General features: G+C 38.3%; 1 protein-coding gene across 1 annotated transcript in view; it reads right to left on the minus strand.

Moving 5' to 3' along the window:
- ARHGAP20 (Rho GTPase activating protein 20) overlaps positions 1–24,226 on the minus strand; it is an 80,728-nt gene that overhangs the window by 41,106 nt on the left and 15,396 nt on the right. The window contains exon 2 of the mRNA XM_036427384.2: positions 23,161–23,243. Within this exon, the coding sequence (XP_036283277.1) occupies positions 23,161–23,243 (83 nt within the window). The remainder of the gene's footprint in view (positions 1–23,160; positions 23,244–24,226) is intronic.

Raw genomic sequence — 24,226 nt, forward strand, 5'->3', positions numbered from 1 at the left:
GGTATGTAAGTGCCCTGACCAGGAATCAAACTCACAACCTATAGTTGGATGGGATGATGCTCCAACCCACTGAGCCACCCAGCCTGGGCTCTGTTGAATATTTGATTCTTATGTCCTACCTTGAAGCTCTTAAATATTTTCACTCAACATATATTGAATGTATGATCACCTTGTAATTAATTATTTGTAATAGTGATCAGGGATGCCTTTGCTGGGTGTGTGCCATGTAGTCCATAGTCTCAAGGAATTAGTTAGCAATGTGATATGGGAATCAGACAAGTAAGCACAGTGAGAAACTAGTGAAGCAAGTGATAAAAAAAAATGCAGAGTAGTACCAGGGGCACAGAGAAGAGCAAAACAAGGAGCCCCTATCTGAGACTAGCCTGGCTAGGAAAGATGCTTGAAGGAACCCAAGTCTTAAAGGCTGGACAGATCAAGGAAGGCTGAGAGCAGTCTCAGTGGAAAGCAGCACACCGAATGTGTGTGGCGTGCTTCCTTACTGTGGGAGGCTGAAGGCGGAGTGGCAGGGACTGGGGAAGGGCCGCAGCAGATGGCTGTTTTTCCTGTCACATTCAGGTTTTATGGGAAAGCACTGCAATGTTTTAAGCAAGACACTGTGTTTTGTAATACTCTAAAGAAAAGAGAAAGGGAAGCTTAGAGGAAGGAAGACCTTTAGGAATTTATTGCAGTAATCTTAGGCAAGAAATATCATGGAACTGAGTTGGCAGTGAGAAGAGGAAAGAAGACACAGAAAAAACATATTTGAGAGATATTAAAACAGATAAAATTTGCAAATTGATCAGTTGTGGAAGTTGAGATGAAGATAGAATTGACTAAGAAAAAGAATACAGAATTATCACTTAATCTTTTAAAATTCACTTACTTATTTTTATCCAACAAATGCTTGCTGAGAACCTGTATGTTTATGTGTTGGCTAGCCTACGTGCTCAATGGGGTAAATAAATTAGGTTTATTAGGGCATTTGGATTGTTTCAATCTTATGGCCATTGTAAATAATGCTGCTATGAACATTCATGTACATATTTTGTTTGAACATCTATTGTTGTTTCTTTTTAGTATGTACCCAGGAGTGGAAATGCTGGATCATATAGTCATTCTATGTTGAGGGACCACTGAATTATTTCTACAGCGGCTGGATCATTCCATTCCCACCAGCTTGGCTCTTTTTCTTTCATCTCCACATAAAATCACATCTGATGTTTACAGGGTATTTAACTACAAAATAAAATCCCCTGAGCATAGACCCTCATTACCTCTACTGTGGTTTGCAATGAACTCCCAACTGAACTCTGTACTTCCTTGCTCTCTCTTCTTCAATCTATGCTACTCACTTCTTACTTCTTTTAAATTAATCTTTCTGATGCATATTATCAGTGATCATGGCACGTGTACTGTCTAAAGAGTAAGCTCAACTCATTATTCTAGCATTCAAGATCTAGTTTGTGTTCTACCCTACCTGGTTATGATGATATGTCAGGTTAGAACTCTATATTACCTGTATAAAGGCAACCCTAGTGAGTCTTAGAGAATAAATTAGAAGAACAAAAAGAGATTACTGAAATGAAGCTAAAAAACACACCCTACCAACATCAAAATTCTATCTTATTCAGCAATAAAAATTTTTCCATTAGATATTCATACCTGAAACATATCAACATTCAAAGCACATTTCAGGGAATTCTAGTCTAAAACAATTATCTGTCTTACTGATGGGATGAAAATGTACTATTACATTTCTATAGAAATCATATAAATAAAATCACATTCAAATGATCAAAGAAAACTCTATATAGAGATTATAACATGGTGTGGTTGATTGCAATATGTACTATAATTTCCATTTCCAAATTAGCATAAATGATTAAATGATGCATCATGTAGCCCATATTATACAGTCCAAATTCTGACTTGCTATTATAGAATAGAGCCTAGTGATCGTATTAATACCAGGATCAAAAAGAACTAAGCTAGGCTAAGGGCTTATCGCTTATACGAATGAATAACTGGAAAAATAAAATAAGCTGGGCCTTAAAGCAAGAAAAACACAAAAGAGAACTTTTAAACCTTTAAATTATAACCAAAATGCTGGCTGGAACAGGCAGTATATGGACATAATGAGAACAACAACCTTATATCAATGATGCTAATATTTAAAGAGCAAGGAAAACAAACCATTAAATAAGCAAAGTCAGAATAGCAATATGGAGGGAGAGTGTGAATGATAGAGAACACTAATAAACAGCTACACTAACAGAGCAAGATCCATAAACAGAGATATTGTTTCCAATAAAGAGAGTAAACTACATAACTTTTTTAATAGCCTTGACACAGAAGTTTCTCAACAATAGCTATTAGGAATTCACTTAATGAAAAGCACCTGACAGGAAAGCACTTACAAGAAAGGAGAGAATATGAAATTGTGACTATTGACTTTGAGAACTTCAATTTAGTCACTTGTGCGGACTTCATAATACTGTACATCTTAATTATCAATTAAGTAAATTGGTTTGAGTCATCCTGAATCAAATAAGATTGCCAAACATACTTATGCTACTGAAGGAAATTTATATACGTAGTGATTACAATGTGATATGGTAATACATTTGTCTGAATATGTTTATTTATTCACTAAAGAACCAAGTCAACAACAGGCTAACTGGGCACTTCAATAATTTGAGAAGTTTGATTCAGGTAATAATTAGATACTGGTACACTGAAGGAAACAAAAGGGTCATACCTGATTAAAGGTAGTTCTAGCTACAATTTCTGGATTATACCTGATTGAAGGTAGTTCTAACTATAATTTCTGGATCTGCTAAGCAAAATAAGCTAGTCAGAGAATGACAAATATGACATGATCTCACTCATATGTGGAATCTAATGAACAAAATAAATTGATGAACAAAATAGATCCAGATACAAAGAAGCATGGAACAGACTGAGACCTCAGAGGGAAGGTGGGGAGTGCGGGTGGGTGGGAAGAGATCAACCAAAGAGTTTGTATGCATATATAATTCTTCTTTTAAGTCATTTTATTTAATTAATTAATTTATTTATTTATTTTAATATATTTTATTGATTTTGTACAGAGAGGAAGGGAGAGAGATAGAGAGCTAGAAACATCGATGAGAGAGAGTCATCGATCAGCTTCCTCTTGCACACCCCCCACCGGGGATATGCCCTTGACCGGAACCGAACCCGGGACCCTTCAGTCCCCAAGCCGACGCTCTATCCATTGAGCCAAACCGGTTCCGGCCTTTTAAGTCATTTTAAAGAAACCAAAGCATTTAGCTGGTTAAAGTCTCTGAAAGAAAATACTTGTTCAGCCAGTGTTGCTCAGTGGTTGAGCGTCAACCCATGAATCAGGAGATCATAGTTTGATTCCCAGTCAGGGCACATTCCTGTGTTGCAAGTTCGATCCCCAGGAGGAGCATGCAGGAGGCAGCTGACCAATGATTCTCTCTCATCATTGATGTTTCTATCCCTCTTCCCCTCTCCCTTCTTCTGTCTGAAATCAATTAAAAACAAATTACAATAAAAAGAGAAAATATGCATTAGAGGTTTTGAAATAATTTCTGAGCACATTTTGGTATGACAGATTTATTTCAAAGTATATCATTTGGGAAATAAAGGAGAAACAAATTTTTTGTGAATGCTAAATAGAAAGTTGAATATTAAGGAACTTTTGAATTCAATGTGTTGTTATTCTATATTGAGATGGTAAACTATTTCATGATGTTTAATTTTTTAAATCCCAAAGTATTTACTGATAATTTGCTCAGTGACTTACATATTAATGATCACTGAAAGTGCATTAAGGCTCTGGGGATACACCAGCCAACATGCAAAGAATTTCACCTTTTATTCTGAGTGAGATATGAAGAGGAGATGGTGTGGCAGAAAAGTGACAAGATCTATGGGTAAGTAACACAGAGGGCAGCAAAGAGAAAGGATGCAATAAACACTTGCTTAAAGAAGTTTTAAAATAATATCACAGCAATGAGTTGGCTAAATTCCTTCAATAAAAGCCATTAGACACTTCTTGAAAAGTAGTAAGTTAAGAGAGAAATAACGGTGGATTGGTAGTGATGGAGGTGGTAGGAAATAGTTCTATACTAGATATATTGGGTCGGCAGCTAAGTAATTGCGGGTTTCACACACATATGGCTTCAGTTGAATTTTTAGGTTTGCAGACGTAGTACAAATGTAAAACACATTTTGTTATTTGGTAGTTGGCTATTCAGCTGTTAATCAGTGAAAAAAGTTTTTTGATCTGTTTGGTAGTTTTCGTTTGGCGTTCGTTGAAAAATGGAAAATCAAAAGGAACATTTTCGTCATATTTTGCTTTTTTATTTCCACAAGGGAAAAACACATTGCAAGCTCATAAAAAGTTATGTGCTGTTTATGGTGACGAAGCCTTAAAAGAACGGCAATGTCAAAATTGGTTTGCCAAATTTCGTTCTGGTGATTTTTCACTCAAAGATGAAAAACGCTCTGGTCGTCCAGTTGAAGTTGATGACGCCCTAATCAAAGCAATAATCAATTCGGACTGTCACAGTACAACACGTGAGATTGCAGAGAAGCTTCATGTATCACATACATGCATTGAAAATCACTTAAAACAACTTGGCTATGTTCAAAAACTCGATACATGGGTTCCTCACGAACTGAAAGAATCACAGTTAACGCAACGCATTAGCAGCTGCGATTTGCTAAAGAAACGTAATGAAAATGATCCATTTTTAAAACGACTGATAACTGGCGATGAAAAATGGGTTGTTTACAACAATATCAAGCAGAAAAGATCGTGGAGCAGGCCAGGTGAACCAACTCAAACAACATCAAAAGCTGATATTCATCAAAAGAAGGTTTTGTTATCAGTTTGGTGGGATTACAAAGGAATTGTCTACTTTGAACTCTTACCACCCAACCGAACGATCAATTCTGATGTCTACATTGAACAACTAATGAAATTAAACAATGCAGTTGAAGAAAAGCGGCCCGAATTGACAAATCGAAAAGGTGTTGTATTCCATCATGACAATGCAAGGCCACACACATCTTTGGTCACTCGGCAAAAATTAATGGAGCTTGGTTGGGATGTTTTGCCACATCCACCATATAGTCCTGACCTTGCACCATCTGATTACTTTTTGTTTCGATCTTTACAAAACTCCTTGAATGGTAAAAATTTCAATAATGATGATGATGTCAAATCGTACCTGATTCAGTTTTTTGCTAATAAAAACCAGAAGTTTTTTGAACGTGGGATTATGATGCTGCCTGAAAGATGGTAAAAGGTCATTGATCAAAATGGGCAATACATTACAGAATAAAGTTATTTAGTTCCATGAAAAAATTGTCTTTGATTTTCTTTAAAAAATCCGCAAGTACTTAGTTGCCGACCCAATATTTCAAAGGTAGAGTCTAATAGGATTTGATGGCAGACTTATTTTTAGCATAACTAATTGGGATAGGGGTGGGGATAAAAAATTGGATTTTGGACATAATAAGTTTAAATTACTTATCAGATTTCAAAATAGAGATTTTAAAGCTATGAAAGAGATCAGGACATTTAGGGAGTTAGTATAGATGGAGAACAAGTTCAAATGTTGAGTCCCAGGACACACCAACATGTAGAAGTTGTAAAGAAGGAGAAACTAACAAAGTAGAATGAGCTGTGAGTCAATAACCAGAACAAGAAGCCCATGGGAGAAGGGAGGGATTAGGGTGTCCTAGAAAGGTCAAGGAAGATGATTTGACCATTGGACCTAGAATTAAGGCTGGCACCAGTGACCCTGTGAAGAACAATTCTGGTGGAAATTTATGATGAGACTAGAGGCCTGATGCACAAAATTTGTGTAAGAGTAGGCCCTCAAAGCCCCGGCTGCCTTGGCTGGCCCTCACAGCCCCAGACCGTCCGGAAGGTCATCGGAAAGGTTGTCTGGAAGGTCGTTCAGGTGGTCGTTTCATTCCACTGTTTGGCTGTTCAGTCGATTTGCATGTTACACTTTTATTATTATAGATGATTCAAATTTGGCTTACATCACGTTTTAGGTAATGGATGATTCTGTAGAGTCATCATTTAACTCGTCTAAAACCATATTCAGTTTTGGAAAAAAAAGTTAAAAAATGTTCCTCGCCCCCCCCAAAACACACACACACACACACACACACACACACACAAACACACACACACACACACACACAAAACTGGAAACACAAAAGAAGTTTCTAAATGCAAGAAACTGCTCATAAAACGAATTTGGCCGTGATCTGGTACAACTATTACAAAGCTCTAAGACTATTCTCTCACTGTAACAGATGAGACAACTTCTCTGAATAGAGCATAAAAGTTATCTCATAATTAGAGCAGATACTTTCATATATTCCAGGACACTGTCCCCCACAGGGCTAAGAAAGTGCTTTCTGTCTGAGAATGCAAAGCATGCTTTCTTGTGCTCGGCAGCGGCAACTTTTATCAGACACTAGCAGCTTTTTACAAAATTGGTGTTGAAGTCAAGAATCAGTGAGTATGTTCTAGAGAAAAGATTGAGAACACTTTCTTTGACAGCTGGTCTATTTCAGTTCTCAGGAAGATGCTTTAAAATTACCTTGTACATGAAAGTCTTAAATAACTACCACAAAGCCGAGGATGCTTTTTGTTTCAACCTCTGGGACTGAACAACTTTCCTGTCTACCCAAGTCTGACACACACACTTAACAGATGACCGAAGCCTTGAACAGGCCTTTGTGGTTGTTAGAGACGCCAGTCATTATGATTCCAGCAAAAGGAACAGGCTCATAAGTCCCACACCATAACATGAAATGCTTTTTTAAATAAGCAAAGTTCAGCTATTAGCTTGCAATAAAACACTCTCATTCGTCTATTTTTGATAAAAGTATCCCAAAATTCAAGTAACTGAGCTTTCCAGATAAATCTGGTTGTTTGACTGCACTAAAAATCACTCACTGTAGATAGGATAAAAACAATATATTAAAAAGATCATGAAATTTGTTTCAGAGAGGGCTGACATAATATATCTCAAGTGTTTTATGCAAGACTATGCTGGGAAATCTAATTAACCCTTTAAAGCATTAAAAGATAACATACTTTCCAATTTCAAACAAAAGTAAACCCAATCCTTAAAATAGAAGCTTTACATTGAACATATACAATATACTAGTATACTGACAACAAATGTTGTGCTAAACATTTTTAAAGATTAAGAGAAGTATTTCTATATTTACTACTATAAAGGAACGATCTGTTTTCCAATATTAATCCTTTGCCCCAGGGCTGTCACCCCTGGTGGGAATACATCAATGATATGCTCCTATTTACACTGCGTAGTAAGGTAGGATCCATGTCTTATTTCTGATCCTCCTCCGTTTCTACAACTATCACTTACACAGAGGACTCAAATGTTTGCAGAATAAATAGGTAAGCAAACAAAAGTGTCCTTGCTTTTTTCTCCACCTACAAAAAGCAAAGTGGAGAAATCAGTTTATCACTCAGAAGCCAAAACCGAACCCCAGAGCTGCTCTGCTCTGACCTGTGTTGGTACTATCGATAATACTGTTTAGCCAGGCGGGGGAGGGGAGGGATGGGAAAGAGTGGCTCTTCCCTCTTTGGATGGATGGTTACCGTATTTTTCGGACCATAAGACGCACTTTTTTCCCCCCAGAAGTGGGGGGAAAAAGTCCCTGCGTCTTATGGTCCAAATATAGCCTACATATATACTTTAAAAAAAAAGTTTTTTTACTTGCCCGGCTCTGTGTGGTCTCTGTGTGCTTGCCCGGCTCTAAAACGGTTCTAAATGCTGCTGTTTACTTTACAGGGTTGATTACATGTGTTTATGACTGTGATGTTGGGTTTTAATGCACATAAAATATTTTAGGACACTATTTGTTTCAGAATCTTTTTTTCTTCGTTTCCCTTCTCTAAAAACTGGTGCGTCTTATGGTCCGGAGCGTCTTATGGTCCGAAAAATACGGTACTTTCTTTACCAGTGAGCACAGGTGAAAAAGTAACTCTCTTCAGGGGAGGCAGACCCATGTGATTAGTTGCTTCTGTTCTCTACTAACATCAGGACGGCAGTCCACCTTTCCACCTCTGCCACTCTATTTCTGGGGCTTTTTCCCATCATTGTCCCTAAACAAAAATGAAGGAGGAATGGATGAACATTTGACTTCACAGAATTTAGTTCAAAGTGGCAGGGCTTTTGTCAATGATCAAAGCATTCCAAAAAGCGAGAAGAAACTAAAAGCTATTAGAACTAACCTAAGCCAATCGTCTCATTTTCCAAAATTAACAGACTTTCAGACTTCCCCTCCCAAAGATTTGGTTCTGTGCACATGTGTCAAAGCAGGTGTGAAGATGCCCTACATGGCTTTGGAAGTCTCACCCCTGGTGCGAGGGCAGACTTTCTACTTTAGTTCCTTAGAAAACACTGAACAAATGATTGCTGAATGGAAATCCAACTGAACTAAAGAAAAACAAGAAGCATTAAAATGCTCACCAGCTGACTACCAGTCATGGGGAACCATCATATTAAAAATCCTTTTGTCATTCTCAATTTCCCCCCCCCTCAAGTTCAAATTATAAGAGATTGATCACAATGATCACAAATCAATGCTAAGGAACAAATTTTCCTACTTTTTGTTTTATTCAAAGGTTTAAAAAATGCCAGAAATAAATGGAACACTTATAAATAACTGCTGGTGCGTGTTAAAGCGTGAAACCCACAAATTAAAAGCCAGACAAAATAAAAATTGACAGCTCCACTAAAACCAAACCACATTTGAAGCCATTTTTCACATAGCTAAAATGACATCATTACCTTAACAAAGCAGAAAGCACGCCTTGCATCTGTGTTGGTGGAGCTGAGCAAACACACATGTGGCCCAGTTTATTTCCAGGCTGTGAATATTTTAGTGTGGCTATAACACGCTCCCTGTGACCATTTGTACAAGTGACAGAGCAAAATTCCCTGCCATAGAGGCCTTGCCCGGAAGAGAGGTGAGGGGGAAAGGGTTCTACCATCTCTATCATTCCAAATAAAATCATATTGAAAATACATTCTAGAGGTTTCTGAATCTAGGGGTTTGAAGAAGATTTAAGGATAAACCTTGAAACAGACCACAACTGAATTTCAGTAAAAGCTTCGTTCTTATTCTTCAGAAAAGGCTTCTCTACCGACTCAACTACAAGAAGAGACTAAGGAACTACAGTTGAGCTGCCTAGATTCTATGCTCTTTTCAACAACTATTGATAGAAAACTAAGTGGAGAGCCTTTGGAAAGAGAAGGAAAAAAAAAGGAGGGTGGTGATGCCTGGGCAAGGAATGGGGATGCCAGCCTTCCTGGCTTCTAGAACCATAGCTTAATGTGTCCAAAATATTACTAGAACAAAGTCAGGGTTTCTGCCCTTTATAAGAATAAGTGCTTTTTTTTTTTTTTTTTTTTTTTTTTTTTTTTTTTTTTTTTTTTTTAACAGAGAGGAAGGGAGAGAGTTAGAAACATGATGAGGGCGAAACATTGATCAGCTTGCTTTTGTTTTGGGCAATGAGAGCCTCCAATAGCTCGCTCCTGACATCTAGCAATCCTGATGAGGCCTGGAAATGGCCTAAGGATGAACTGTATTACCTGAATCTGATTCCCTGGGCTACGCTACCTGTCCATTCTGAGAATAGGACTTTACCTGGAGCGTGCCCTAGAACAGTGGTTCTCAAATTTAGCCTGTATCGGGATCACACGTAGAATTTGTTAAAATATGGAATGTTGGGCCTAGGCCTAGACATTTTGATTCATTATGGGGTGGGCTCTATAAGCAATATTTCCAACATAGTCCCAGGTGATGGTGGTGCTCCCGGTGCCAGAACTACACCCTGAGGCCCTCTGCCCTCAGCTTTTGTTTTCAGAGTGTGCTCCTTCTGGTTGCCTGAGGTGTGTGTTAGATCTGTGAGAGAACTATCAGAATGAGAGACAAGTGAGTAAACAATACTAGGGTAAGGCAGGGACTGAAAGGGAAGAAGGACACATTGTTCTTCCATCAGTTTTTCAAAGTGGCTAATCCTGAGGCTTACCTTGGGGTTAGTTGGAAGAGTGCTGGCAGTTCAGCCTTTCCCCCTGTTATTTGCATTAGCTCCTGGGAGCACAGAGCCCAATCTATCCAAGCCCCTCAGTGGCAGCTGTGCCCTACCTCTGCACCAAGGTGGAGCAGAGAGGACAATCATCCTGACCTTTTCCCGAAGGCTGCTCCTCTCAGATCTCAGAGGTTACCCACGTTCCTGGGGGCCTATTTTCAATGCCATAGAAAACAAGCAGGCACCTTCGCTGTTTTCTTATGACTGTTCTGATTAGGCTGCCCTCTTTTTCACTTATTCTCTTATTTTTAAGGCCAGATATGAGAGGAAAATTAAGGCCAGAGGGACAGTGAAAGCCTGGCCCTAGGTCTAACATCCCTTCCTGTGTAATTTAAGCTGCTCGATCCCAGTCTTAGGCGCCTTAGTGGTGGAATAAGAAGTCTGATCTATATAATTGTTCTAAAAAAGAGTCTCCATATCTAAAACTCCATGATTTTAAGATTCCACATTTTATTATTAGCACAGAAAGAGAAATGTATGTATCTGAGATGAAGAGAAACAATTAAGAAACTTTAAATTCCACTTGAATTTGTAAGTACCATTTAAAGTTGCATAATTCAATACAGTAGCTCTAGCCACAGATAGATCATTTTCATTATCTCAGAAATTACCATCTGTCAGCATTGCTTTCTAGTTCTAACCATAAAGGAGTAAGTGGCTCTCTTTTCCACTGAGGCCCATTTCTTCCTTTCTCCCTCTGTTCCTTCAGACCCACCAACAACATTGCCTGGAACCATTGAAATACTTTCCTTAATCTTAACTTTGTTATAATTGTAACAACTGTGCATCAGATAAATGTAAATTTACAACAAAATTATATTTGTAGAGGATTTTTTCCCCCTAAGGAATGAGCTTCTGAGTATTACATTTGCCTCCAGAAAATTTTAAAATAGTACAGTTCTCTTCTGCCTGGAATAGTTTAGCCATGATTTTGACTGTAGCCAGGGAATTCTGCCCACAATGTCATGCACATGGTGAAACTGCAGATATCAACCTCAGTAGCTTCCCCCTTTACCACCTGGGCTCCTCCCTATATTTTCAAGAGATCTCTTTCTACACCTTGTGAAGTTCTAGGTGCAATTCTTCCACTCATTCTCTAAGCAGTACTGCCAACAGCATGGATTCTGCTGTCAGACATACCTGAAATTAAGTCCGGGTATTTCCACTTACTAGTTGTGCACCTTAATGTTTAAACTTTAGGAGCGTAAAATTTTCTTACCTATAAATGAGGATAATTAAAAGTATCTAGCTCATGGCTCTGTGGAAGCAATATATTTAAAAGCAAAAAGAGTTAGCTACTAATATGAAAAATCACATGAAATTCAAATTCTTGCCCAAAGGACATAATATTTAGTAAGGGCCAGAATATGAACTCACAGATTACTTTCTAATAGCAGAGGGAAAAAACACCTTTACAAGGATATCAGGTCATCCTGGCCAAGTAAGATAACCTGGCACATGCCTTCTGAAGTGATGCAATATGAAATACGCTGTTTCACTTATAAGAAGCATTCTTGCACCCACTGATTGCCTGAATATAACCAAGCAGTTAGACACAACTTCAGTGTATCGGAACTATTAGGGAAATAAAGGAACACATTTAATGACAAGGCAAAGGAATCGGAGAAATCCAGAATGTGGGCTGTAATGGCCAGCCTCACGGTTGGCATGCCATGATATCTGTCCATAGGATTCACACTCTATGTGCGCTCCCATATTGTATTAGTGCTGGGCCTTATAACCAAGAGAATTTGACAGAAGTAACACTATGTCATTTCCAAGATGAAATTATGAAAAATACTCTAGCTTTCAGCTTGATCAGTCTGTGTGTGACACACATGTCTTTCTCTTGGATTGCTTACTGTGGGGGAAGTCAGTTGCAATGTTGTTGGCAACCTTATGGAGACACCACACAGCAGAAAGCAAGCCTCTTTCAGGGCCAAGGCATGCGAGAGGAGAATGGTGTGAAGTACATTGAGGACTCTTGTCCATCCAGAGGCTGAGCAAGCAGCACCAGTACCACCGCCTCATATCCCAAGTGCCAGGGACAGTGCCAGGCACCTGACTGGATTTAAGAAACCTCCAACACCAATGACTTTTCTGCCAGAGAGCCCAACCCAACATAAGCAGCTGCGTTCTGGGCTGTTGGCCAGGAGCAGGGTTACTTTGAAGATCCGAGCCCCTCTGCCAACTGTGACTCCTTTGCAGTGACAGAATCTCATCCCCACGTGTCTTCTCAATGGAACTGGCGATGAGACCTTCCAGCACAAAAACAAAGTGGACTAGACTTGCAGCATCAACCCCTTCTAATTACTCCTCTTCCCCTTCCACTCCTGGCCCCTCTCAATTGTCAGAACAGCTGTAAATGAATGGAATATTCAGGTCTTTTTTATTGCCTCATGCCCAGTTAACACTTGTTTTCTTTGGCCAGGACAAGAGGGGTCAAGTTCTTAATCATCATCATATACACTTCCCCTCTATCATTGAAGCTTTATAGTGCGTTAGTGGGGAGGGGACAGGGAAATATGACCTTCACTTCATCAAGTGTTTGTCCAATAGGCAGATCTACGGTGAGCACAGTACTTGTGAAGGAAGGGGAGGACTTTTTGCTTTAAGGTAGCTAAAGGGAGTGGGGGGAGGCTGGGCTTACTCCATGTTAGATTAGATATTCCCTCTTGGTGGGAAGTTCCATTTCTTAAAAGGTTATAACCAGTTTTCTAATTAAAGTGAGAATTAGGAAAAGTGTAGGGCTTAAGCTGGAAGGTGCCTTCTTACCTGCTGCACTTCCCTGGCCTGGGGCTAAATGCCCTCGCCCCCCCCCCCCCCCCCCAAGGCAAGCTCACTGTAAAGGGTTAGGGTGGACAGTCCTACCTTCGATGAAAAAAATTCTCATCGCCTGGTCCTCATTTATAACACAAAGCGGAGTAGTGTTTTTGTATTTAAATGTAAAAAGAAAAAAATGTCTATATGGGTGTGCAGATATGTGTGCTTTTTCTAAAGGAGAGAAACCACTCTGGTCACCGGGAGCCAAATTTGAGGCCAGTAGTCTGGTTAGAAATAAGAATCTCCTTTGGAGTGGGTGAGGGGAGCAGTGCTTGAAAACCTTCACCACCACGTAAAGGTTTCTCCACCTGCCTGCCCTCCGGAGGGGGTGGACACTGGTCTGTCAACAGGAGAAGCACGTTACAGCAGCAACAGTCACCCAAGCCCCGTACACACAGGGGTTTAGAAATATGAGTTGGTTGGTCAACTTGAACATGTATGTTGCTGACAAGGAGGGTACTGGGTTATTTTCTGGGGACTAGCATGTCACTAAAGCAGAACTTGTGACATAATAAAAAAAAATTTTTTTTTAAAGCAAAAACAACAAAAACCCAGTGAGTGAATGTTACTGATGGTGGATCCCCCAGCATCAATCAAACCATCAGAAACTGCAGTACCAGTTGATGCAACCTCATGAGAGACTGAGCCAGGCCCACCCAGCTAAACTGCTTTTGTATTTCTCATTCTTGAAATGGGATAATAAGTGTTTGCTGTTGCAAGCTTCTAATACTGAGGTAATTTGTTACACAGAAATAGATAACTATTATGTTGACTCTTCTCCAGAAAAAAAAAATCTAGAATTTAGAACTAGTCTCTTTAAAAAGTTAATAAATAAGGATTAAAAAAAGTTGCAGGAACTGTTCTGTTTTACAAGAGATAAAGAGACCTAACAACCAAATGTAATTGTGAACTTTGATTTAAATCCTGGTTTAAAAATGATAGTTATTTAAAAATGTAGGGATTATCAGGGCAATTTAAATATAAACATACATTAGATGATGTTAAGGAAATTTAAATTTTATTAAGTGTGATAAAGGTTTTGTTGTACAGAAGAATATTGTATTTTTAGGAGTTTTATACATAAGTATTTTGGTGAAAGCACTATGCCTTAATTTAATTTCAAATTATTCATAAACAAATAGAGAGCTACTTATATGAATAGAGATGAAATAAACATGGCAAATGTCAATTACAGATAAAATACAGGTAGTGGCTATATGAGTATTCACTGTAACATCCTATAAACTTCTGTTTATATTTAAGAATTTTCCTAGTTACAATGTTAGAAAATAATGAAATGTCCCCACTCCACAAATTAGACCTATCTCTAATTGTCATTAGATTAAAAAAATTCAGCCCAATGAGAACTAAACCCAGATCTTTACATTGCAGAGTACTGATACTCAGTGTAGAAATTTGCACAATTCCCAAACCAATACATCAGAGGACCATTGTTGAACCAGTGGTTCCACTTAAAAGCCATCCCCTCTCTCCAATGTTTTCTGGAGGGTGAAAAATAAAAAGCTGGTACTGATTCCTTTGTTTTCTTTTCCTGTTTTCATTGTATTTTATTTTTCATTAAAAGCCAACATTACTATGTTCAAGAGGTGTCCAGGTGCACAGATACAACCATAAGCCCATTTTTTTTGTAATAATTGGAATGCTGGAGGGAGCACAGTGGGGAAAATTAGCAGGAGGACAAGGATTTCATAACTAGAAGTCCGTTGAACAAGGACCTTTACAAAGAAAAATGAGTCAATTGGCAAATTTAGTAAAAATTTTACTTCTTACTAAAATGCTGATATGAAAAGATCTGGGTGTAAGTTCTCAGTTTAAGAAAAATTCAGAGACACTCTCATCATTAACACATACAAAATATATTCTTAAAAACACTGACATAGTTGAAACAATAATTCAGCATTTATTTTTATGTAAAGAACATTTTATATTTCTCAATTGCACTGATGAGTTTTTGTCCTCATGTCATTTCTGATTACGTTTAACAGAATAGACATTTTAAAATTTAGTTTACATTTATTTAGCATAACATATAATTTAAAAGATGTCTTACTTCACACCAGTAGAAATTTACATTTAAACTACCCTGACCCATCCATGATCCCAACACATTCCATGAGGGAGCTGTGGCAGGACAGAGACTCTTCTGCGTCAGCATTGAGAATGAAAATGACAATCTTTAGAAAGTCATCCCATTTCTCACAAGCACAAGCTCTCATTTTCATTTTTTTACTCCAGGATCATTTATAGCAAAAAAGTAAAAAGAAAGTAACCAATCATTCCTCAGCACGGGACTGGCTGAATAAACCATGGTACTTATGCATAAACAATGAATTACCAAAATACTGTAGAGAAGAAAGAAAAATATCTCTATATACTATAATAGTATGAAGTGATCATACAGATATATTGTAATGTAAACAAAGTGGGGTAGAAAAAGTATATAGTATATTATTTTTAAGGAAGATAAAAATATCTGATTAAATAAAATTGAACTTTTTTAAAGTTATCAATGGCAAAGGAAAAAATACAAGGTTGACGAGAAAAAAACAGGAACTAAATTTCTTTGACTATATTTTGTTTTAATAGATTCAAATGGACTATGTAAATATTTACACAATTATAAATTTTATAAAACTATAAAAATTTTATTGCTTTTTATAAGGCTATAAAACCACAATATCATAAACTATAAAAATTAAAATCTTAGTTTTCATTTATACAATAAAGTTTAATAGAACTATAAAAATGAAATTAAAACAAGTTAGCCAAAATGACCACACAGAGAAAAAAATATTCCAAATGACTTTCAAAAACAACATGATTATACATGACTTCTGGGATATGCCATAAAGATAATTGCTTTAATAAATAAAACTAGTTTCAGTAATCATATTGGTGGTAGTATTGATACTGTTGCTCTTAAGGTTAAGTAAAACACCTGTTGCCTTAATTGGTTTGGCTCAGTGGATAGAGCGTTGGCCTGCAGACTGAAGGGTCCCAGCTTTGATTCCAGTCAAGGGCATGTACCTTGGTTGTGGGCGCATCCCCAGTATGGGGTGTGCAGAAGCAGCTGATTGATGTTTCTTTCTCTCTCATCTATGTTTTCTAACTCTTTCTCTCTAACCCTTCCTCTCTGTAAAAAATCAATAATATATATATTTTTAAAAACCATACATGTAGCCCCGAATCCGAGTTGGAAATCAATTTATATTTAGTTATGATTTTTTTTTCAATTTTAAATATTTTTATTGCTTTATAGAGAGAAAGGAAGGGAGAGGTAGAGAGAAACATTGATGTAATAGTGAAATATTGTAGAGTTGGGGGCTGGTGGAGGAAGAATGTAAAGGGTTTAAGCAACCACACTCTGCCTTGCCCCCTACCACTGACATCGGCCCCTGACAGATGAGAAAAGAATCCTCATTGCAGAAAAGCCAGGTGACTACCAGTATTATTTAGTGATAGAGCAGGGACTAGAATTCATTCTCTGTGTGTTCTCAATTCATTTGGAGCTCTGCATCAGAGTTACATGTGTAGAAGTATTCTATATAATGAAAGGCTAATATGCAAATTGTCCCCTCCACTGGGAGCTGGACCAAGAATTCAACCAGGGGGTGGGGCTAGCCAGCCAACCACCCTTGACCCCTCCCCCTGGCTGGCCCAATGTGCACCAATCAGGCTGGGCTGGCTGGACCCTACCTTTGCATGACTTCATGCACTGGGCCTCTAGTTAAATCAACATGCATTATACAGCTGGTCACTCCACAACTGTCATTCTTTGTGTGTCTTTTCGACACTGCCTATATTACTTCTCAGGCAGCAGTGGACTCTTCTTACTCTCTTCCCACTCCTACCGAGAGATGATCTACTTGGCTAGGGCAAGAAAGGAATCCCTCATTCAGCTTAGCTAATATTTATAGAATATCAGTTCTGTTCCTGACACTGTACATGTAGATTTCAAGAGTAGAAAACAAAGTTCTTTTCACTCAAAAAGCAGACAGTCAAGCTGAGAAAACAAGACTTAAACTTGGTACACTAAGAAAATTAGACATCATGTGTCAGGGAAGCATAAAGATTTATATATTTTGAATAATTTAGTTTAATTTTTTAATGATTATTTTTAATCCTCTCCCAAGGATATGTTTTTACTAATTTCAGACAGAGAGGTAGGAAGAGAAAGAGGGTAACAGGGAGGAAAAGAGGGAGGGAAGGAGAGACAGAGAGAGAAACATCAATGTGAGGGAGAAACAATGAGTTGCCTCCCATACATGGGGATTGAACCTGAAACCTAGGTATGTGCCCTGACCAGAAATCAAACCCACAACCTTTCAGTGAGTTCTCATTAGACCAGGAGCTCTGCATCAGAGAACCAATGGCTCAAAATACAGATGACAAGTTACATGTGTAGAAGTATCCAATATAATGAAAGGCTAATATGCAAATTGTCCCCTTGACCAGGAGTTGGACCATGAATTCAACCAGGGGCGGGGCTAGCCGGCCACCTGCCCTTGACCCCTCCCACTGGTCAGCCCAATGGGCACCAATCAGGACGGGTCATAGCCTGGATAACCTTATTTAATAAAAATCTTATGTAATACAATGTGCCAGTTACCTTATAATGTTAACTCAATCCCTATGAGGTTATCCTCACTTTACAGATGAGGACAGTGAGGCCTAGGGAGCTTAAGGAATTTGCCAAACTTATCATGTCTCGGAAGAAGCTGTGTCAGATTCAAGCCCAGGAAGTATGGCTCCAGAGTTTTTCTTAATCACAATAGTATGAGGCTTCTCAATAATAGTAACAATTATTCTTTTGCTTCCTTCTTATGTGCTTTATTTATTTTTTTCAGGGTTCTGAAGGAAAGTCAGTTTTGAATTTCATGAGAAATCCTAGCTGTACTGGGGAGGGGGATAGTGAGCCCAATACGGTACAGATGCCTTAGGACAGCCTGCTAACCCTGTGGAGAGAGGTGAGGAAGGGTGAATAAACATCACTAATGAGGCAGAGTTCTCCCGGTGCCAAAGTGGAAGATAAAATTGAATCATAACTGCAATTAGCAAATTAGGCTATAGATGGAATGGAGAAATTAAATGGATGTGCTGCTCTGCAAGCACAAAAATAAATTAATTTGGCCCTGCCACAGCCCCACTAGAAGGTGGGGAGGTTTAATATAATCTTCTGAAAGCTTTCCTCTCAGAATCCTGCCATAGGAAAAGAGCAGAGCACACCAGGAACAGATGTATTTGATAATTTTTTAAATTAATATGAAAAGTAGTTTAAAAATAATAAAGTGCTATGTAAGCCTAAGATGCCTTTTGCTTAAAGTAACAAATTCCATTTTGGTAAAAATTTGCCAGCTTTGCCACCTTATAAAGCAGTTGCTGTCTGTTTCCTTCACATCTGAATTTTACAACTTTGGAAAATGTTCCTTGCAAGGAGAGAAGGGATCTTGCACGTCACTGGCAATCTTCTTGTCATAAATTTCTACTCTGTGCTCTTCTAACTACATATCTTGAATCATCCTTGGGTCTGTCAATGAAAACCCCAGAACACGTTGTCTAAAATTGTAGAAATGTGCCTCATGTTGAGCCAACTGGCACGTAAGCAAGGCAGCACAATGAATAGCGTTTGGTAAGATTTTTTTTTCTAAGATAACATGTCGGTACACAGTAGACCCTTGAACAATGCAGAGGCTAGGAATGCTGAGAACACTACAGCTGAAGACTCATCTGTAAATTTGTCTCCCCCCAAATTTAACTACAGTTGTCCCTCAGAATCTGAAGGGGTTGGTTCTAGGGCCCCCAGAATCCCACAGATACTAAAATCCATGGATGCTCAAGGTCTTTTTATAAAATGGATTTTCAAACTGAGCACTGAAAATACAGACAAGTGGTTGGTTGAATCCACAAATGCGAAACCTGGGGATAGAGGGTCAATTGTTTATTTATTGAAAATCCAGGTATAAGTGGACCCATGCCGTTCAAACACATGATGTTCAAGGATCAACTATAGTTTACTGTAATTTTTTTAAAAAAGTCATAAATATTTTTAAAAAGTAACTCTAAAATTCAATATTTTATTTAAGACTTATACCAAGAAACTGTATCTAGGCATAGAAGGTTTATAGAATTCCAAAAGAAAGCCTAGTAACTTATTTTTTAAACTGACTTTTTAATTTAAATTACAATCAAACTTACCATAACTATTTTAAGAGTCTTAGCATATGAGTGGCCTTTAGGTCATTCAGTTTATTCCAGTTAACATATCTGGAAAGTTCACCCTGAACTGCCATAGGAAGAGGCATTTTTTCATTCTGTTATGAAAGATTTGACTACAATCCTCACTAAACTACTTAAGTATAAATGTTCTCCTTGCATTTGAAAGTATGGTAAGCTATCATCTACTTTAGGCTAATATTAAAACTATGATGCTCACATGACAGAGAACAAATGGGATGATGAGGAATTTGTAGCATATAACCGGGGACAGTCTGAGGAGGACAATGTTGTGAGCATGCGTGTGTACATGCATGTGTGTTGTCATGCACAGCAGGAGTGAACTGACAAAAAGAAAGTAGAAGCCTGTTCGCAAACAGCTGCTTTCCCAGTCCTCCAGTGCCTTCTGGTTGGGCTCTCACTCCAGCACCATTACCAGCAAGTTCAGTTGTGCCTGCTCTTGGCTCATGGCTTTGGCACCTAGGAACCTCCTACAGCTTCTTCACCTCCAGTGGCGGAGAAAACCAGGCCCCGTTTGCTTTGTGTCCCAAGTCCTCATTTCCCAAAATCCTAAGTGTACTCTGACCTTCTTCCTAGGGAAAAAGTTGTCAGGGTCTATCAAGAATAAATCCTAGGGCCCTATCCAGTTTGGCTCAGTGGATAGAGCAACGACCTGCAGACTGAAGGGTCCCAGGTTCGATTCCAATCAAGGGCATGTACCTTGGTTGTGGGCACATCCCCAGTAGGGGATGTGCAGGAGGCAGCTGATTGGTGTGTCTCTTTCATCAATGTTTTTAACTCTCTATCCTTCTCCCTTCCTCTCTGTAAAAAATCAATGAAATATATATATATTTTTAAAAAGAATAAATCCAGGGGAGGGGAGGCAAGAGCGGGTGGAGGGGGTCAATGAGGGGGGAATGGGGGACATCAGTAATACTTTTAAAAATAAAGATAAATTTAAAAAAATTCTCAAAGCTTAAAAAAAAAAGGATAAATCCAAAATGTTCTGAGCTAATCTTGCTTCAGGCCAGACCTAGAGTTATAATTGTCTTGTTAAAGTGAATTTAATGTTGGAATCTAGCTGGCTTCCAGACAGCATCTTCGTATTTTTTACTTCCCATCTGCCATGGGAAGAATCTCTCTTCCAGGATAATGTGTATTTTGACTTCTGTTGTTACTACCACTACTATTGTTAGTAACAATAATAAATAGCCTTTAGACATTCAGCATAGATAAAGAACCAAAGACTTCTCTATACTTATAAAACCCACTTAGTCTGTTTTACAACCTTATGAGGTAGGTTTTGTTTATTATTGCTGGTTTACAACTGTACCAAAGATCAGTATTAAGATTCAAACCTGGCAATTTAGCTCTAGAATCCATCTCTCAGACACTATATCATACACCTTTTGCTTGTGTACTGCAAAGAATATTCCATCAAGTTTCTAGTCCTGTTTCTAACACTGAATTAACTGCGTAACTTAAGGCAAGTCTTTGACTCAGTTTCCACTATATCGTGAGACAGGTCAAGGAGTTGCTTTTAGTTATATAATGCTGTAATGACAGAGCAGGTGCTTTGCATGAACAAACTTGACTTCACTGGGTGAGTCAGGTCGTTTAAAGCTTGAAAATGAAATATATCTAAGGGAAGGAAAGACCCAACTTATATCTAAGCCAATCTTTGGAACATTTTCAGCTGTTTTCTTATTTCACATTCTATAATGCAAGCACTGGATTAATGTTTCACAGAGGAAAACACGGACTCAGATTGGTTCCTTTATCTGAGGCCACACAGAAAGTCAGGATGGAGAGCCAGCGTCTGAGTGCAGCCCAAGCGCAAGCACTTACTGCTGGACCACAGTGCTTCTCCGGCACTGCCTTCCCTTCCCAGCAGCACAGGATCTTGCAAAGAGCACAGACACAAGAAACTAATTTGGATGTAAGGATGGAGATGGACGGGTGAATACCAACTTAAAAGTGCTAATAGACTGTAATTTTAAACAAAAGTGGGTACATTTTTGTGTGTGGGTTCTGTAAGGTGGGCTGAATGCCATGCGAAAACAAGTGAATTTCTGGAGGGAGAGTTTGAATTCATCCCTAAGTAAACAGTGAAGAAATACCACAAGAATGCCAACATGTGTGTCATTTCTGGACCACATACATGAGTTCTTGTGGTATTTTGCTGCATGAAATAACTTCCTAATAATAACTAAGAATTATTTTGCTCAAAGGAATCTCCCTGCTTCCCTGGCCAGAATTTCACCAAATCATACCAGTGAAAAAGGAAATTCTCGTTGTGTTGGCTGCTTAAAGGAGGAAAGGAAAGTCAGAAACTACTGTGCCAATGGGTTAAGTTACTATTTTGGTTTGGAAATGGAGTCACTTGCTCATTCGTTAATTCATCCAATAAATAATAGTTAAAGAGTTTTTGAAAAAACAAACAAACAAAAAACAAAACAAAACAAAAAACCCCCAAAAAACAAACAACTGTGTCCCACTGCAGAATACTGATTTGGGTTTAGAAACCACTGGACTAGATGACCTTTAAGGTTCTTTTCAATTCTAGGATTAGTTTACTTGCAAATATTTTGTAAACATTCAATACCCAACAGCTTTTTTTTGAAGGGGTGCGAGGGTGTGGGGGCATATACCGTGTTTCCTTGAAAATAAGACATCCTTCGAAAATAAGAAGACCTAGCGCAACTTTGGGAGAAAAAAATAATGTAAGACACTGTCTTATTTTCGGGAAAACAGGGTACATTAGGAACCAACATTACAAAGAGTAAAAGCACTACTTCTATCAGACAGGTAAAGGTTCTGTTCCCAGCACTATGCACTCATATTACAAACCCAGAGAGACTCGTAGGAAATAAACTGAAGTTTAAAACATATGACACTTCACCTTAAATAAAATTTTTCTCCTGTGGTTATCTGACACAAACCCCATCCTATTTCTGAGGCAGGAATAATTATTGGCTCTAATATAAGCACCGATTTTTGCAGAGGTGATGGGGAGACAGCAGTGGGGCAGGTGGGGGCTGCCTGAGTCTGAGAACTTGCTGAGTCCCGAGAATGACCTAAGGATTTTGAAAGCTGGATTAGGATTTAGCTATATTTTATTTTTGGCATTGAAAAAAAAATTACCATGCTTCCATATAGATTTTTGTTGAATTAGCACATCATTCATAGAAATAGCAGATATACCCTCACTCTAAATAGACTTCTACTTACAGAAAAGGATTCACAGATTAGGAGAAAATTATTATAGGATTTCTTTGACCATAAAATTCCTGAGTCAAAATGCCATTTAAAAATTAACAAATAAGTTAATGATTGACAATCCATTCAATTTCTACACATCAGGAATGACTTTCTTAAAACACCCATTGAAACAGAATTCAGCCTCCATAGGTAAAATAGCCATTTCAATCGATACTTAGCTTGTTTCTCAACTTTAAATTATGCTAACAAATTAACTAATTTAACCAAAAAATGCATAAAAGGAATCAACATTCCATTCTTAATTTATTAATCTTTGTTAGATCTAAAATAGGTAAAAATTTGCCTTATACCCAGGCACAGGCATCATCTCATGATAAAGAACCAGGCAAAGGTTTGTGCATAACCAAATATGCCTGGTGGTTAAAAGAACTCAGGTTTTAGTATTCTGATTTCTTCTCATTTTTATAATTGAACTTTAACGATATGTGGAACTTGCATTTTTTTGTATTATGTGATGAGATCCACTTCTGAATCAGTTTTAAAACAACTGAGCCTACATACCCGCTCTAAAATGCTTTATGATTCATGAATAACCTCAGAACAGAAGTCATAGTTTCTATTATTAAACAGAGAATCTGGTGCTGATAACAAATAAACAAACAACATAAAGTGTAGCACACACACAAAATATATAACACAAAGCATTTGCTTACTTGGTACTAGGCCGTTTTTGTAGGGCTTTATCCAGGATAAGAGATGGTGCGCTCCTTCTTCTCTCTGCTAGTGTTTTCATTTTCTGTTGAGGAAAAGGAATCAAAATGAAGACCACGTGGCTTGTAAAGAAAGTAAATGCCAATTTTCAGTTGAATTCAGCAAGTTTTGTATTGCCTGTCTTTGTCTATGAAGAAGTTCACAATCTCATTATGAAGATAAAATAGTAACATCTGAACAAGGATAGATACTAAGTGTCAAAAAGTAGTATAGAAAGTAAATTTTTTAAATCCTCATCAAGGATATATTTAGAGAGAGGAATGGAAGAAAGGAAGGAAGAAAGGAGGGAAGGGGAGAGAAAAAGAGAGAGAGAGAGAGAGAGAGAGAGAGAGAGAGAGAGAGAGAGAGAGAGAGAGAGAGAGAGAGAGAGAGAAAGAAACATTGTTGTGAGAGAAACATTGATTGGTTGCCTGCTGTATGTGCCTGACTGGGGATTAAACCCCCAACCTAGGTATGTGCCCTGAGTGAGAATTGAATCTGCAACCTTTTTGGTGTATCAGGAGACACTCCAACCAACTGAGCCACCCAGCCAGGGAGAAAGTATTTTCTATGATTTGAGAATAAGGTCAAATACTGACCAGAGTATTTGTGGAAACAGCTAACATACATGTGGCTTATTACATGAATAATTCAGGTACTCTGTTTTAGAGGATCTTAAAATTGTGGCAAATGAGGTTTTATTTAGCTCGATATCTATATAATTACTCTCTAAATTCAATCTTATATATTTAACTAGAGGCCTGGTACATGAAATTCGTGCACGGGTAGAGTCCGTAGTCCTGGCTGGCAAATCAGGGCCAGCAGGGGCTTTCCTTCCCCTAGCTGCCGGTGGGCCTTCCTTCATTCTGTGCTGCCCCCTGGTGGTCAGTGCATGTCATAGCGAGTGGTCCAATTCCTGGTTGGTCAAACTCATGGGGGTGTGTGTGTGTGTGGGGGGAATGGGACAATTTGCATATTAGCCTTTTATCATATAGGATATCTTTAGACAGAGTCAGAGGGCCAGCTAGT

Source organism: Pipistrellus kuhlii, unplaced genomic scaffold, assembly GCF_014108245.1.
Source record: "Pipistrellus kuhlii isolate mPipKuh1 unplaced genomic scaffold, mPipKuh1.p scaffold_m20_p_9, whole genome shotgun sequence".
Taxonomy (NCBI): Eukaryota; Metazoa; Chordata; class Mammalia; order Chiroptera; family Vespertilionidae; genus Pipistrellus; species Pipistrellus kuhlii.